The sequence below is a fragment of the Thermobia domestica genome, chromosome 16, assembly GCF_964235325.1.
Source record: "Thermobia domestica chromosome 16, izTheDome1.hap1.1, whole genome shotgun sequence".
Lineage (NCBI taxonomy): Eukaryota > Metazoa > Arthropoda > Insecta > Zygentoma > Lepismatidae > Thermobia > Thermobia domestica.
The window spans coordinates 139291159-139309277 of NC_137469.1; the positions used below are offsets into that span (position 1 = coordinate 139291159).

The following is an 18119-nucleotide window of genomic DNA, read 5'->3' on the forward strand; positions in this document are numbered from 1 at the left end:
TATAGAAAAGCCCTGGCCACGGCGAGCAGATAGTGCAAACTCTCCGCGTGAACGCTCACAAGCATTCTACGTGCAAATATCGTTGTTCGTGCTTCGTGAATCTTCGGGTTTCGTCATTAGAGGAGCGGAAGTGTTGTCAACCTTGGCGGTAATCACTAGCTTACCAAATAAAAATAAAAAGTATGTATGGTAACTGATTGCCATTTAGTGTATAGTGTTTTTTACAATGTGGTAACCGTTAACTATAGACAACACAAACTTGTAACAGCAATCAAATGATAAACTATGTACGTTCCTTTTCTTCTTTTTCTTTCCTTTTGTTAAAGAAGGATGTGGTGGAACCAAACCATCGCTTACATTTATAAAAATTTGCTAGTTTGCCCAATGGAAAACCAGTTTTCAATATATATATATATATATATATATATATATATATATATATATATATATATATATATATATATAATCAAGTTCTTAATCCGAGAGTGGGTTTGTTATAGGCCTATTATGTTGTTTCGTTTTTTAGGAAAAGAGATAATCTGTTGATACAAAAAAAAATACTGTAGCACTTGTTTGTAATTGTTTAAGTATTATCTCCAGAAAATTAGCTTATGCATGTATGTGTGTACGAATAGGCTTAGCAAGGGGTTGGTTGTGGAGATTAGAAGCCACTATTACACTATCAATAGGAAGAATAGTATTTCTTACTCCACTTTTAAAGTTACTTTGATCACAAAGAATCAAACAAAATATTAAGAGAGCCAAAGAGATTTTCCATTTTTAAGAGTGACCAGTAGTGAGTACCATGAGTTTTTTTTTTAACAAGGAGTGTCTTTTTAATAAGGAAAAATATATTGTCCATGGCTGGTTGCTTGCCGGTGGCTTGTTAAAAGTGAAAAAGAATGTTAAATCATATCAACGACTGAAGCTACACGCTTGTCTTTCTTCGATAGTTACTAACTGATTTTGAAATTCACAATGTTGTAGGCCTACTGTAACAGCGTAAACTCGGTAGGGAACGTTCCAACTGAATGATACGAACAATTATTCCCAATGTCTCGAACATGAAACGTGGATTGCACAGATAACGCTTAAAGTGAACTGGACTGCTCTGGAATTTCCTTCCGGCAAATGAGTGTTTGGTCGGAACTCAGTTCTTCTGTGTAATTGTCTCTTAACAACATTTGAACATTTCTTTTAGATAATAATAACTAACTCTATGGACTGTGGAACCCGAAGGTTCAATGCCGCGTTTACAACATATTTCCACTAACTTCTGTCCTTAGCCAACTGGATCCAGTTTCTACTCTGTACTCTTATTTCTGCAAGATCCATCTTAATATTGTCTTCCCATCTACGCCTAGGTCTTCCTAGTGGTCTTCTTCCAATTGGGTTTTCAGTTAAGATTATGAAAGCGTTTCTAATTTCTTCCATTCTGGCTACATGGCCTGCCCACCTGAGCCTTCTACACTTAATGACCCTAACAATGTTAGGTGAGCGGTATAATCTATGCGATTCCTCGTTATGAATTTCCTCCAATCCCCATTTTCATCCCTCTTTGGTCCGAATACTACTACTACTACTACTACTACTATTCATAATAATAATAATAATAATAATAATAATAATAATAATAATAATAATACGCATTATTATTATTATTATTATTATTATTATTATTATTATTATTATTAGTAGTAGTAGTAGTAGTAGTAGTAGTAGTAGTAGTAGTAGTAGTAGTAGTAGTAGTAGTAACAAAAGTAAAGATTAAGTACATGACGAAACAGCTTTACTAGTGTATAGCAGACAGCGACTAGTGCCACTTATGCTCAGCCTACTATCATCCGTGCTTCCAGTTTTGGCACCTGCATACCTAATACGTTAGTTATCTAGCCACTAACTCCCCCTGTGTACATCTGCTTATAGAAACCAGTATCGAGCACAGTCGTTGTAAAGAGTTGAAAGCGGTAAGATGGCGAAACGACGCTGCCCTACACCTACACTTAAGTTTAACACGCAGTGGGAGGAGGATTATATCTTTGTCGAAGAAGACGGTGTAGCCAAATGTTTAATGTGCTTTAAAACATTACACGAATTTAAAAAGTTCAACCTTCAACGTCACTACAATATTTATCACGTGGAGCAATACGGGGAACTTGAAGGACATCTTCGCAAAGAAGAATTGAAGAAGTTGAAAGAGAATAAGGCCGCATCGGAAAAGGAAGACGGGGAGAGAACGTGTGAAGCCTCTGTGCGAGTGAGTTACAAAATTGCGTTGCATATTGCGAGATTGTTGCGCCCTTTCACAGACGGAGACCTAATAAAGGAGTGTATAGTAATATCAGCAGAAGACTTTTGTCCATCTCGAATACAGCAGTTCGAATCGGTTCCACTTTCCCGACAGACTATTACGCGACGCATAGAACATCTTGCAGATGATGTTTTGAGCCAGCTATCGGAACTTTCGAAAACGTTTATTGCATTTTCCCTGGCGCTCGACGAAAGTACGGATGTTACAGATACTGCGCAGCTTGCTATCTTTATTCGTGGTGTACATAGTGATCTGGAGATTCGAGAGGAACTGTTGCACATAGTACCTATGAAGGGCACCACAACGGGCGCTGACATTCTTGCGTGTGTTGAAGAAAGTGTCGAAAATACAGGCCTTGCGTGGAATACACTGGTTTCTGTAGCGACCGATGGGGCACCTGCTATGGTTGGGAAGAAAGCAGGGTTCGTGGCGCGACTAAAACAAAAACTGCAAGAGCTTGGGGTGTCGCATGATACCAGGGGAATTCATTGTATGTTGCATCAGGAACAGTTGTGTGCAAAGAGTGTAACGATGAACGATGTCATGGACGTTGTAGTTCGTACCACCAGCTACCTCAGAAAACATGGACTGAGACATCGCCAATTTAAATCCTTCCTCGAAGACCTAAATAGTGCATACGGAGACATACCTTATTATACTGAGGTGCGCTGGCTGAGCCGTGGGAACTTGTTAAACCAGTTCTTTTAGTTACTAAACGACATTGATATGTTTCTCGATATGAACGATCATTCCGTGCCAGAACTGAAAGACGACCAATGGAGATGCAACCTTGCGTTTTTGGTAGGCATAACTACTCATCTCAATGCTCTTAACCTCTCATTGCAGGGTCAACATCTGCTAATTACAAATATGTGCGATCGCGTCGAAGCGTTCAAAATGAAGCTATCCATTTGGGCGCAGCAATTTGAAAACAAGATTTTGGTTCACTTTCCCAGCTTAGGCACCTTACAAGAATCCGGTAAACTTCTTGACTTGACTCATTATCGCAGTTTGCTGCTTAGCCTTAAGGACGAGTTTGAAAGCAATTTCAGGACATAAAATGTTTGGAGATGAGCTTCAGGGTATTTGCCACCCCATTCTCTACAAACATTGCAGACGCTCCTCCTGATGTTGAGTTGGAACTTATAGACTTAGTGTGCGACAGGGAATTTAAAGAGAAATTCCATCAGAAAAGCAATTTACAAGAGTTCTATAGGAATTTCCCTCGATGTCGATTTCCGCGACTGCATAGCAATGCTGCCAATATTATGTCAATGTTTGGTTCGACGTATGTGCGTGAGCAATTATTTTCAAAAATGCGACTGACGAAATCAAACCAGAGAAGTTCGTTGTCCAACCATCACCTGGAATGTTTGTTACGTCTAAGCTGTGTGCAAACAATATCACCTCGTATAGAGACACTTACGAAGAAATTGTGCGGTACATCTGTCTCAGAGAACAAGGCTTGAAGTAAAACACTTGTCAGTTACTAGTGTTTATAGTGTATTTTCTTTTTTCTGTGTTTCTAACTTTATACACATTCGGCCTCTTTGTGCGTTTCCGTGTTCTGTTGGTTTGAATTTTGATTTGCTACTGTCAGACATTTGTCTCTTGTGGCGTAACTGGTTTCAATGCTAAAGCATAGGGCAATCCGTGCACAGCTCTTGCAATATTATTAAGCTTCAGAAGATAGAGACCTGCACGGGCCGAATTTTTCGGCCCGAGCCCAATCCAGCCCGAATGTACCTAGGCCCGGCCCAGCCCGGGCCCGAAAAGTTTTGAAGATTTTCGGCCCGAGCCCGTCCCGGCCCGATAAATTTTAAAAGTTTTTGGCCCGACCCCGGCCCGATAATTAAAAAAAATAGCTCGAGCCCCAATCTCTCAAAATTTAGTATTAAACTTGACCTAACCCTCAGAAACATTTTCTAAACTCTGGTTCACAACCTGACGCTTGCCTTCCGAATAGTACCATTGTCTCCTAGAACTTTGCCTGTCATCGAGAGAACAAAAACTCCATTTACTGTAACAAAAATCTAACTTAATTGATTTTTAGCATAAAGTGAAGATGGCAATATTGTTTAGCGTGTTTAGCGACAGGCAAAACTTTCCCACCCCTCCTTGTCATATTTTGGGTTCAGTGAAAGTCAAGGTCAGAGCCCAATTTACCGCGCAATGCCTGCAATTCTCTATAATGAAAGTGGAGCCGCTAAGTAACATAAACTGTAAATAGCTATTGCATTCTTTGTAACATTTTTCACGGGCACACTTCTTCAACGTTTGGCTTTATTCCAATTATCGTTTAACGAAAGTCAATAATTATTAAAGAATTGCAATTAATCGGCCCCAGCCCGGTCCGACCTGAAGAGAAATCAGTGTCGGCCAAGCCCGGCCCGGCCCAAAGAAATAACAGAGTAGGCCCGCCCAAGCCCGGCCCGTGCAGGTCTCTATCAGTAGGTGTTTCCAGTAATACTACGATATGTAGCATATCCAGCAGTACAATTTCAGGACACCGTTAGACCAAATGTAATTATTACATGTTATTACCTTGATTAAATTAAACACAATTCAACTCAATTGAAAATACATTCAAGCCACTAAAATAGCTAGTAGTTCTGCAGCTCTGCAGCACTTATAGGCAAGCCGCTCCTGGTACAGAGGCATTGGATTATTGTCAATGAGAATCCGGTGTCACTTCACCTAATAGTAGCCCTACTTCATAATTTCAATTACCATCTTGAGTGAATAATACTGTAAAACAACCTCTAAATGTAATCAAATACAGTTTTACATTTATCTTTAAATCACTGATATTTGAATTGAGTGGCCCCGTGTAGCGTAGTCGCTAACGCTGTCGCCTTCGGTGCATGCGGTCCCAGGTTAAGTTTCCGGTGGGGACACTTGGTCGAAAAATGTAAAAAGCCATCCTGCATGAGGTTTTACTGGTTTTCCCTCATTCACACTAGCCAAATGCCGGGATGATCCCTAACATATAGGTCCCAGGCCGCTTCCTTCCTTCCCCAATACTTTCTTCTTTCCCTTTCCCCGGAAAGTGTGGTCGAATAGGGACGTCATCCCTCATATACGTGACGGGCTGAATGGCCTTAGATGAAATTTATAATAAGTTCTATTCCTTTGTGTTTGTTTACTTTTAACAAAATAATCATTGTAAACATCAATCTTTCATTTTCTTTTTCTTTTCTTACAGTATTGTTTACTTTATTTTTCTTTCGTATGATAAAATGTTAAAGTACAGAAATGTATGCTTTTCGCCATTTCGTTTCGGAAAGATTACGTTTGAGAATAAAATCAAAAGACAGCTAATTTAATAATAATTATTGTAAATACAAAAGAAACATTACCACTCAATCTATTCTTGGGACGCTGAATCGATTCCAAAAAACTGCTTCCTAATATTTTTACTGTGATACTTGTTGAGAGACGGGGTGGCACACGGACATAGCCGTCCTATAAGGCTTCCTATACTTACGCATACTATAATTTGGAAGTCTAAATATATAGGGTGAACCTGAAAGATTTATACAAAGTCCGGGACATGATTCGTGAAATCAGAACTAAAAAACAAGTCCTCTTGTATATTGTTGAATTCCTAATCGTGTAAGAGTGACAGGTGTGCGCATCTTTCTTTACTGTTCCAGTTGTCAGAATTCAAGTTTATATTGCAAGTTGGCAACACTGCTACTCTTACACGACGCGGAATTGGACAATATGCAAGAGGACATTTTGTCTTCTTTTGATGTCACAAATCACCTTCCGGAGTTTCTGCTCATTTCTCCGGTTCAGGAAGTTCGGGTATTATGGAATACTATTTTTGTTTCGCTCGTAACTCAGTTAATAAGTGCAGATTGAAACAAAAAGAAAAACAAGTATACGCCTTACGTATTAGGTTTTATTTAAGTGTATATAGACTGAAATAGTGTGACGTCACATCCGTCTGGTTACCATGGTGATCATAGTTATATTTTCTAAACAACATGGCCTAAGAACCTAAGTACAAAGCGAAAACAGTGACGTGTTAACTTTCGGATTGCAAACACTAAAGTAAAAGAAACACTTATATACGTTTAAAATAAATTAAAATGAATGAAACTATGAAAACAGAAAAGGGAAGCAATTAGGTAAATAATGTGTTAAAATATGTCAAGTGTTGAAAGTGAAATTTTCCCCTATCGCAGATTTTGTGATTTATACCTTTTCGAGGTTACGTTAAGTGTCGAAATATACGTACTTAGCTTATTTATTATCAAAAATTAAATTTAAATAATTCTGAAAATTCTTATTTAGTATTATTAGTGTCACACATTACATTCCAAACGTGTAGGTCTACAGAAATAGTGTTTAAAACTTATGCTGAACCATTCATAATTGGATGTTTTCTTGTTGTACTGTTAATGTATATTTTTAAAGTAAGTAGGAAATATAAGGAAATATCTGACACATGTTAACCAATCAGAAATTGGTTCAAATTGAAAATTCTCCTGTAATAACATTTCTGTCAAATAAAATGAACCTAAATATACCAATAACTTAATATAACTCTATGGACTATGGACACAGGAGGTTCAGTGCCACCTTTACAAAAGCTCTCCATTGATTTCTGTCCTTAGCCAACTGAACTTAGTTTCTACTTTATATTCCAATCTCTGCGAGAAGTATTTTAATGTTGTCCTCCATTCTGTGGCTCGGTCTTCCTAATGGTCGTTTTTTTATTTAGATTTTCAGTTAGAACTTCGAAAGCGTTTCTAATTTATCCATTCTAGCTACATGACATGCCCATTTGAGCCTCCTAGACTTGATGGCCCTAACAATGTTTGGTAAACGTATAAATTATGCACTTCCTCGTTATGAAGTTTCCGCCATTCCCCATTCCCGTTCCTCTTGGAGTCCGAATATTGGTCTAAGAATCTTGTTTTCAAATACTTTCAGTCTGCGATTTTCCCTCAGAGTCAGTGATCATTTTTCGCAACCATACAGCACAACAGGCATGGATTACCCGTTTTACATTTTAAGCTACAAATTCCTCAACAGAATTCGCGACAACAAAAGATTTTTAACCGAATAATAACACGAAATCCCTGCTTTCAGTTGACATCAAATTTCTTAGTGATTATAGTTTTAATCTGTTAATAATGATCCTAGATATGTAAAGGTGTCTACTTTGTCGAAAGAAAATATTATTTGGTGTTTTAACTCATCCATAATATACAGTATTACGATCCCGACAAACTTCCATGTATTTAGTTTTCTCTGCATTTACTTCTAACCCCATATCCCTGCAAGCGTTAATTAAGATTTCTGCATTTCTTTCTATTGTTCTATCATCCCCTATTAAATTTACATCATCAGCGTACGCCATAAGATGGTAAATACAAGCCAGGGGCGTAATTTAGGGAGGGCAGGAGGGGACAATTGCCTATCCCCCAAGAGTTTGCGGATTACATATACTTTAATAGATTGTCTACTAATATACTAATACAAAACGTGAAAGTCTATGTTGGCGGTGCTCTTGTCCCCCTCAACGAAGTCTGAAATGACGCCCCTGAATCAGCTCTAGGACCTGATTGCTGTTTTTGACTTTCCTTATAGTGTTCTCCAGAACAAAGTTAAATAATGGCGACAACGCATCTCCTTGTTTCCGGCCATTCTCGACGGAGCTCCTAGACAAAAAATTTCCTACATAGACTTTACTTTGGGATTCATTTAAACATATCTTAATTAATCTACCTTTATCAGTATTCCAAATTCTGTAAGCATGTACAATGTTTCCCTGCTACCATAGTCTAAAGTCCATAATTGATATGTCAGGATATTGTATTCCCGTTTGTTTTCAAGTATTAATCGAATGGTAAATATCTGGTCGATAGTTGATCGATTTTTACCTAAATCCACTCTGATAATCTCCAATAATTTCATCTATGTATGGAGTCAATCTTGCTAATAGAATGTTTTGGAGGATTCATTGCATGTTGACAGAACAGAAATGTCTCAATAATTATATAATCAGTTTTGTTGCTTTTCTTCTCAACAGGGATATGATTGAGTCTTTTCACTCTTGTGGTAATTCCTTCTTGTTCCAGACAAGGAGAATTTGTTTGTGTATCTTGCTCTATAATTTTTCCCCTCCAGCTAAAATTAACTCAGCCAGAATTTCATGTACACCCAGAGATGTGTGTTTCTTTAATTTTTAAATAGCGATTTATGTTTCTCACTGGTTAGGTTCTGGAATATACGGTTATGCAGTATGCATTTCACTTTCTCCATGAACATTAGTTTTTGGCTATGTGTTAACCCCTTTCTGCATGATTTGCTTCTTTTAGCAAAAAAATAATCAGTATTGGAAATCCTCATTGGGAACTTGAAAAATAAATTAAAACTTAAATTTTAGATTTTTCACTTAATTCCGAAGAGAAATAAGTAAGTGCCATATATGACACACTTACAACTCACAAAGAACATGCCAGATGACACCAAAATCTCTTATCACGTCACCACACGTCAATATCTCACACAGCAGAGAAAACAGTCATTTGATGCCTTTGATAAATCACAAAAAAGGTAAAACGAAAAAAGAGTATGTGCCATATATGACACGGTATGCAATAAGGGGTGAATTAAATCGTCAAAGAAATCTTTCCATCTATTTAAGATGCTATCCTGATCAGTGAGAACTGTTCCGTTGGCTTTCTTTAATGTATAATCACGACGCTGATATCCTTTCTTAAGTTCGTTGATGCATTTATACATGTCCCGAAGGTTTTGATTTTTACTATTATCTTGAAGTTAATTAATCGTAGCTTTCAAAACTCGCGTTTCTTTGTTCTAAAAGTTTTGGAAGTGTTCCGCCAGATGACAATGAAATTTTATATGGTTATTTCGTTCGGATTTTGTAGCCAACGCCGTTTCTTCTGTTTTCTCTTCTCTGCTACTTTATTGCTTTCCTGGTTGAACCATGGTTTGTTGCTACGTATTTATGCGTGTCCCAATATTTCTTTTGCCGAAATTTTAATGATATCTGTAATTTCAACCAAGTATCCTGAACATTAGTGCACTCCGAGCCTTCTAAAATGAATCCTTTCGACACTTCGATCTGGTTCCCCCCTCACCTGATTCTCCTTTAATTTCTTTAAATTAGGCCACACCAGTAGATTCGGGGCATCTAGTAAACAGTCATGAATATTCATGAGTGTTTACTTTTTTGACATTTTAGCAGTTCCTAATGCACGTTTGAAAAAATGGATACACCCTTTTCCGCATACTAATGACACATAATGTATGCAGGTGCAGCCGGAGGTTGTATAAAGAACATGACATATAATAAATTGGTTTCCGGTGAAAAGAAATGTTAATTGGACAAGCAGAATACAGAAAAAACCTTTCGGAAATAAAATATGCAGATCACACACGTAGAACAAGGTAAAAAAGCAGAAACTCATATCTACATGCCAGAATAAGTGTTTTCGCTTTGCTCTCAAGCCAGAAAAGAAGAAACTTATTCTGGCATGTAGATATGAGTTTCTGCTTTTTTTCTGGGTTGAGAGCAAAGAGAAAACATTTTGTTCTGACATGAGTCTTATATACTCATCTATTCGAGACATTTTACAAGTAGGCAACGTTGAATGGTTAATGATTGTAAAAATGTTGAATATGAAGAAAGTGGTAGGAAATGGAGAACCCCGAGAATATCCACAGGGTGTTGTCCATCACAAATTGTCACGGTCTTGGGATTGAACTGGGGATCCTCGTGCCAGATGGGTGCACTCTACCAATGGATCAAACTGTTTCCATTTAAAGAAGTATTCCGTACAGTGATAATTATGAATGTTGTCTAATATTTTTCTTGTAGGTTTTCGTGCTCATGTTGTTAAATAAAACATTTTTTCTACTAACATTACAAGGGACAAATGATGAAAGCGAATATGTATAAGAAATAATAAAATATTAAATGGTCGTATAAAATAATCTCTAATATTAAAAGTTAAATAAAATTTAATTACTCACACACAACTCGTATTCAAAAATCAATACATAAACTTTTCATCCACACCTGTATCGCCCTCCTATAATGCAACTAGATAGTTCGTTCGTTTATTATAGTTTAAGTTGAATGCTTGTTCCGATGAAATTTCAAAAAAGTATTAACAGTCCAGATAAAGCAACATTTCGTCTTTTGAAAGTTCATGTATCGTTAATTTTAATACCAACAGATGTTTCGTGAAGTTGTTGTTGTCTACCAGCCCCACTACCCATGGAATTTTTGTCCATCACAATTGCACATGTTCTGAGATTAAACCATGTAATACCATTTTGCAAACACTACCTGGTTCACTTTTCCAGTTTTAGCTACTGGCATAAGCATACAAACTCATCATCTGAGAAAAATAATCGTTATATTTGGTGGTCAATCTCAACCATGGATAGTCTCAGCTTGAAAACAGAGGCTGTTTTCCTTAATTCTTTTGCACGGTGGGAGTTTTCAAGTTTATTTCACCTCAGTATGTTCTTATTTTCTTCATTATGTTTAAAGTTTTACATTAAATTTTAAAAAAGGTTCCAGCGAAAACATTTATTCCAACAAAAGTCTACCCAGGTTCGATTCCCGGCGGGAGCTCATTTGGTTCGGATTCCACGTTAATCAGTAGGTCCACGTCTCATATAGCCTCGCTGATGAAAAGAGACGTTAAACTCAAATCAAATCAAGTCCAACAAGAGTCTTATACAAAAATCTAATGGCCTTATAATTTTGAATGCATGTGTATAAAGCTGTAAAATTAAAACTGTAATCCGTGCACCATAGGTAGTTCTTGAAATCTTTCATTCTGGTCCTCTTAAACATTAGTCCGAAAAGAACAAAATAAAATTCATGTAACCTTTGTATCACATAGTATACTAAGAATCTCAAACAATCATTAATACTACTGTGGAATTATAAAATATTCTTCATCGCCTTCAAATCCTTCACCTCTGGCGCATGATGAATCCATGGTTCGATCTTAGCCCGCCAAGGCATAGAAATCGTATTATTATTCAATTCAAAATCTTTTGTCGTTGTAAAATTCTATCGAGGAAGTTGAGGTTATAATATACAACGACAATCGTACCTGTTATACTATATATGATGAAACATGATAGCTTCCTTACTCTGAAGAACGTTCTTTAGGTTAAGGGATAAGCCAATTAAGCCAATAAATGAATGCTGTAGGAAATGGAAGTACCAGGAGAAAAAAGGTGTTGTCCACCACAAAGTTCACTTGGTCGTTTTTAAATCACGACCATCAAAATGTCGTTCTACCACTGAGTTATAGTGCTCTCCCCATATCCGAGTATACCTCACTGTGAGTCTACAAGTTTCAAAAGGTTACCATACAATGTTTATTATCAGGATCAATAAAAGTAAAGCGTCTGCAGTGTGTGTCAATTCATTATACGTAGGATTTCTAGTGGTTGTCTAACAAAAGGGTTGTGTTTGATTTTCAAGTCCAAGGTAATTATTCACAAAAGTACAATCTTGTCCTTTTACTATATAAAATGGAATAAGTATTTCACGTTATCATCTTAATAAGAAGAAGTATTTTCCTGTATATTTCTATGCATTTCATAGACATTTTATCCTTTACCTCAAAGTATTGAGCTCTCTAAGCTTTATTCTTTTAAAAAGCATATACCAGGTAAGGGTCTGCACATCCTGAAATCAGTTGAAGGGTGGATTCAGCCCTAACAGTCACTGCGTTTAAGCATTATTGAAGTAGCATTATTCTACTTGCAATAAAACAAGATGTAATTTTACAATATTTTCATCTATATTCTCAACAAAATAGTACACTAACTTCTTTTTATAAGAAAGGAGCACAAGGGTACTGTAACATCAACTTTTCTACAGTATATCACGCATTTCTCTCCTACTGTAACCATGATTTTCTTTAAAAAGTTTTGAAAAGAAAAGTTTTAAAGTCTTCATATCATAAAGTAAACACAAGGTATCAAACTCAGTAACTCTTGTTCAATGGACAACAGTTCATCATTCAGTTACGTTGGTAATGTCTGTAAAAATAATCTAAAATTAAGTATTAAATAATTTCAGTTTCCTACCATATTCTTCGAAACCAATTATTTTTCTTCTAATGCACTGCTTCTTAAACACTAGTTTCTTCATATAGCATAGAAAACAACAAAGATTATTTTTTCTAATATCTATTTATTTATTTATTTAAAACAATACATTACTCTCACTGACAATTCAGTTGCCAGTACTTCAGTATTTTAGCTCTAACTATTATTTACATGTGGTAGGTAGTCTTATAATACAGTTCTCTTGCAGTTACGATAACATAAAAGAAATGATACATACTATGAAAATTAATCTTCCATAACAGTTCATATACACAGCAACTGCATTAACGTTGTCCCTATTGTGGTTCAAAACCCATTTTACTGTTAATATACTGTTCCTTATAACCTTGTTATTATATAAAACATAAATTTAAAAAATAATCCAAACAGTAGTTAAAAACCTAATACGAAATAAATCTCAACACCGCTTTAAAATATAATTTACTCATTTACTAATCAATCGAAAGTCCCAAATACAGTTAAATTAATCTTGGTGTGAGCATTAGTGATTCAATTCGTTGTGCAAACATTCGTTTTCATCAAGCTGTCTTAAACACGGGCTACTTCTCATTTGCGTCAAAGAAAATCCACACTTCTCAATAGATATACTTTGTCGTTACAAGCATTAGTAATGGTTCAAATTCCACTTTTAATAGCAGCCCTCCGAAATCGCTAGTGAAAACCAGCAAAACAGTAACTAAAAATTCCAAACATAGTAACTTCCGTATTTCAATCCAATACAATTGCATTGGGTAAAAGAGCAAAACCACAGTTCGTCTTAAATCATCAAACTTAACTCAATAAGTGCAAACTGCACAATATAATCTCTTTAACGTTTAGGGAAATCTAATTTCTTGAGCACAACACTTCTAATATGTTATAACTGTATGCCATGTATTCGCTCACAACTATATATATATATATATATATATATATATATATATATATATATACTCTATATGCAGGCAAGTAAAACATTAAAATACTATTTTCTTATGCATTTTGTAACAATTACAATAAAGTTTAAAATTGTCGAAATTCAGACTAGTTTTTATTAAAGTTTAATATTGACAGAAATCTATTTCAACTGTAAAAAGGACATGTTAGCTATTATTTCGTTTCTGGCGGTTGTAACACCATTACAAGAATATTTTCTTGTTTTTTTCTAAGTTACAAACAAGATCTATAAATAAAATACCCTTTTAGTTCAACAAACATTCATCACACTTCAAGTAAAATACAAAATCGTATCAGACTGTCTGTAAATATAATATGCAATCCTCAAAACATTTTTAACTTGTCGGTTGCGTAATCTTCTAGGTGCCAAAGTTAAATATTCATGCTCATTATTATTATATACGCAAAATGTATCTGTCTCTCCAACACGCTAATTCCCATCGTTCACCGTCCTGCTAATAGTTATCGCCAATGGTGTTGGTTACCTTGTACTTAATGTTATGAGTTCTAAAGTAAAGCACTTTTAACCAAACTATACGTTCAAAGTGCTATTTCTTATTTAAAGCAATTGTTTCCATCTGCATATGACTAATCCTAATAAACCAAGCACACCATTACTATCACAATCTGCGCTGTCAAATAATTGTCCGTCTCTTGTATTGCCTTAAAAGAGTCGTTACCTACACTGTTTAAATAATGTCAAAATTGTACCTAACGTACATTACGTCTTATTAGATATATTTTCTTTACTAGTATGTATGAAGTTATATAAACACCTAGTTTTGTATAAAGAGTATCAAAAGTATAATTCTCCAATAAGCGCTACAGTAAGTTTCTTTCCTCCTTCATACACATTAAATAGCGCTAATCATAAAAAAGTCACTTCTGAAACTAAATGTTTTCCCTCATTCAAAGTGTATTTCTAGTTTAAACATTGTGTGTGAAGTTCTTCCGTTTCCTCCTACAATCCCCGGTTTCCATCAAATTATAAATGTGTACTTTATTCATCCAAATATAATACATAGAAAAGTTATAGTGGGTACACAATACAGCGTTCACCTCTGGTGCATAGAGTCCTTAATTCAATCCCAGCTTGTTTCAAGTTAGCTTTTTGGTGCACAAACACTATGTGCGTGGGTTTTTGTCGTGGTTCTCCTGCTTCTTCCCACTTTCTTCATTCCACCATATTCATTAATTTCTCATCATCACCGTCTCCTTTAGTCTAGCCAGTATATTCGTTGGATGTAACACTTATAATAACTTTTATGTCGATATTTCAGTATTCAATATTCATATCACACATTATCCAATATTTTCGATATTTCATACAACTAAAATCCAACGGTTTCAGTGAATCCATATTTTAAAACTAATCTATAACTCCTTTTCACTAAAAACCTCCGCTATATTTCAACAACAAACAATTCAGGAAAATAAGGTTTGTTCTCCACTGTTTCTATTAAAATTTTTTATTTCCTTCACCACCTAAAAACAATAAAAGAATTAAATATTAATTATTTGCTGTATTACGATTTCCAATTACAAAATATAAGTATAAAGTTTCTCTTTTAACTTCACTACTACATTTCATCCTGGGTAATATGTTCAAACAGTCTCGGGTCTCTTTTTATTGCCTTAGCTTTTAACATAAAAAACCCTTAAGTTCAATCTGCGGTAACGTTAAACGTTCTGTCGCCATATAACCTCATTGTTACACTAGCGTTTATGAAACAAAACGCAACAGTTTACAATAATAATGATAATAATAATAATAATAATAATAATAATAATAATAATAATTTTTACCATATACTTTCTAAATACCAGTTATACGTCTAACACAATTCATAGCTACATATGAGTAACAACATCTGCTAAGCAAAATGTTTGTCGTACGGCTTTTCACGTGGAACACCTCTGGTTCGATTCCAGGAGGCGCATTCCGCTAACTTTCTGTACAATATAATTTGTATATACCTGTTATGTCTTACACAATTCATAGTTATGTATAAGTAACAAGTTCGCACTGCAAGCATAAAATTTAGCGTACGGTTCTCCACGTGGGAGAATACTAATTCGAGTCCCGGTGCAATGAAAAATGTTGATTCCCTGTACCCTCCATATTACATTATACTATATCTTAGTCATGTTATAATTCCATAAAAGTACACCGAGTCATATCATTTTGAATGCCGGAAAATCCGCAATCAATTCCCGATTAAAACCAAGCAGTTCCGTCCCCTTATACTCCAGACAATTACAATATGTCCCTTTCCCATATAAAAGTCAAACAAGTATAATACAAGAAAACTACAAAGTTAGTGCCTACTAATGATTTTTTTCTTCCAGTGCCTTCTATGTATCAATTTTCTTCCTTCAACAGTATATTTGCGTTTCTTATCTCTTATACGTTGTACGAATCATGTAAATAAATCGTTATTTTTATACCCTTCAATCTTTCCAGAAGTTTCGAGAGTGTTCTTTCCCCTATTCCAACAATAATAAGCTTGGAAAAAGATCTCGAAGTTTCCACTGCTTTCTTTCACTCATACCAACGATCCAAATTTCCAGAATATTCTCCAGCAGCAGCTGTCGCGTTACATGTAATGCATATTAATGAGTCCAACAATCTATTACCTTGTTCTACGTGTGTGATCTGCATATTTTATTTCCGAAAGGTTTTTTCTGTATTCTGCTTGTCCAATTAACATTTCTTTTCACCGGAAACCAATTTATTATATGTCATGTTCTTTATACAACCTCCGGCTGCACCTGCATACATTATGTGTCATTAGTATGCGTAAAAGGGTGTATCCATTTTTCAAACGTGCATTAGGAACTGCTAAAATGTCAAAAAAGTAAACACTCATGAATATTCATGACTGTTTACTAGATGCCCCATAACTACTCACCCCGTTTTCAGATATTGAATATTTCCTTTATTCAAAGAGTCTCTCTTTCTTATCGCTGCTACTAGGTGATAATCATTATCACAATCAGCTCTTCTAAACGACCGAACATCAGTTGTGCTAGACTGTTTTCTTCTGTCTACTAAAATGTGATCAGTTTGATTATGTGTTTTTCCATCTGATGAAGTCCAAGTATATTTATGAATGTCGCGATGTGGGAATTTTATAATCTTCACGATAAGGTTTCTGGATGTTGCAAAGTTCAAAGTCTAACGTTGTTGTCACAACCTTCCTTATGCAGACGTTTATTCCCTATAATCGATTTGAAAGTGCCCTCTGGTCCTACCTTTGCATTGAAACCGCCTAACAGAATTTTCATATAGATCAAATACCCGTTCTATTCTTTTGTAAAAACTGTCTTTTATATTGTCATACTTATTTTCTGTTGGGGTATGTGCATTTAAAACAATAATATTACACCACCGACCCGTAAGAGAAGTAAAAGAAAATCTATCATTAACAAATTCAACTCATGTAATTGCTGATATTATTCGTTTGTGAACGAAAAGTCCTGTTCCTAGTCGGTAATTTTTAATTCGTTCTCCGTAAAAGAACGTAAAATTTTCCGACTTGATTTCTCCATTTCCTTCTCATCTAACTTCCTGATATCCCACTAGGTCTATCCTCTATTTCTAAATACATTCGTTACAATTTTAACGCGCCTTTCTTATGGAGACTTCTAATATTTCATGTTTCAATTCTCATGTCGATTTTACTTTGCTGAGTTCGTGCCAAGTTATCAGTTCTGATCCGAGGATTCTGCGAATATATCTGAACAAGCTTCTTTCTACAGGATGAGGTTGTTAGCCCCACACCAAATCCCCAAGCTGAAGGATCACCCCTTGTCGTCTCTCCGCGACTGCTTATTCAAGTATGTTCGCAGCTAACCTCTATATCTAGAGTAGTGCTCTCAAAGGGGCGGGTTGACCCGACCCGACCCGAGTCGGGTCGGGTCAACTCGGGTCGGGTCAGGTCAGCTCGGGTCGGGTCACTCGGGTCGGGTTGTCGGGTCGGGTTGTCGGGTCGGGTCAATCGGGTCAACTCGGGTCGGGTCACTCGGGTCGGGTCAGTCGGGTCAGTCGGGTCGGGTTGTCGGGTCGGGTCAGTTCACTTTGGTCAACTAAGTTTAGGTTGAGCTTAAACTCGGCTGGAGTCTAAAACTGCTGTTTCACACTACCTGCGTAATTAAAAATAGCAATTTTCAATTGATTTTATAGAAGCCATAAATGTATTTTGAACACTTGCAGCTAGTGTTTTTTATGGTAAATGCTTATTTTTGTACTTGTGTGTACTTTAATTTTTAAATGTGGAAGATTGATTTTACCAATCGACTGTAATATTAATATCTACGCCAATATGGAGTCTGGATTTAGAACAAAACTAGAAGTTGTTTAAGCAAGGCGAAAAGAAAGATTGGATATGGACGACCAAGCCCAAGCAGGGCCGCGGTAGCTTAGTGGTACAGAATTCATCTCTGGTGCATGGTGTCCATGGTTCGATCCCAGCTTGTGTTAAGTAGGCTTTGTGGTGGAGAAAAGCCGTGTAGTGGGTTTTCTCGGTGTTCTGTTTCCTCCCACTTTCTTCATTCCACCATTTCATTCATTTCTCATGGTCACCATATCCCTTAGCCTCGAAGCAGAATCGAGGGACCTTAAACTCAGGGGTGTAGCTAAGGGGGGGCCATCGGGTCCAGGCCCCCCAAATGGTTTCCTGCCCCCCCCCAAATGACCAGCTTTAAAAACATCATAGTAAAATTA

General features: G+C 36.2%; 2 protein-coding genes across 2 annotated transcripts; both read left to right on the forward strand.

Moving 5' to 3' along the window:
* The first annotated feature begins 1972 nt into the window (after positions 1–1972).
* Positions 1973–3019, forward strand: LOC145672632 (general transcription factor II-I repeat domain-containing protein 2A-like). Its single transcript, XM_081741792.1, has one exon. It carries the CDS (start codon positions 1973–1975, stop codon positions 3017–3019), a length of 1047 nt encoding a protein of 348 aa, XP_081597918.1.
* A 362-nt stretch (positions 3020–3381) lies between these two features.
* Positions 3382–3780, forward strand: LOC145672633 (general transcription factor II-I repeat domain-containing protein 2B-like). Its single transcript, XM_081741793.1, has one exon. The coding sequence runs from the start codon at positions 3382–3384 to the stop codon at positions 3778–3780; it is 399 nt and encodes a 132-aa protein (XP_081597919.1).
* Positions 3781–18119: the final 14339 nt, after the last annotated feature.

Excerpts from the sequence above, each read along its gene's own strand:
- LOC145672632 (XM_081741792.1), top strand. The coding sequence starts at position 1,973 with ATGGCGAAACGACGCTGCCCTACACCTACACTTAAGTTTAACACGCAG.
- LOC145672633 (XM_081741793.1), top strand. The coding sequence starts at position 3,382 with ATGAGCTTCAGGGTATTTGCCACCCCATTCTCTACAAACATTGCAGAC.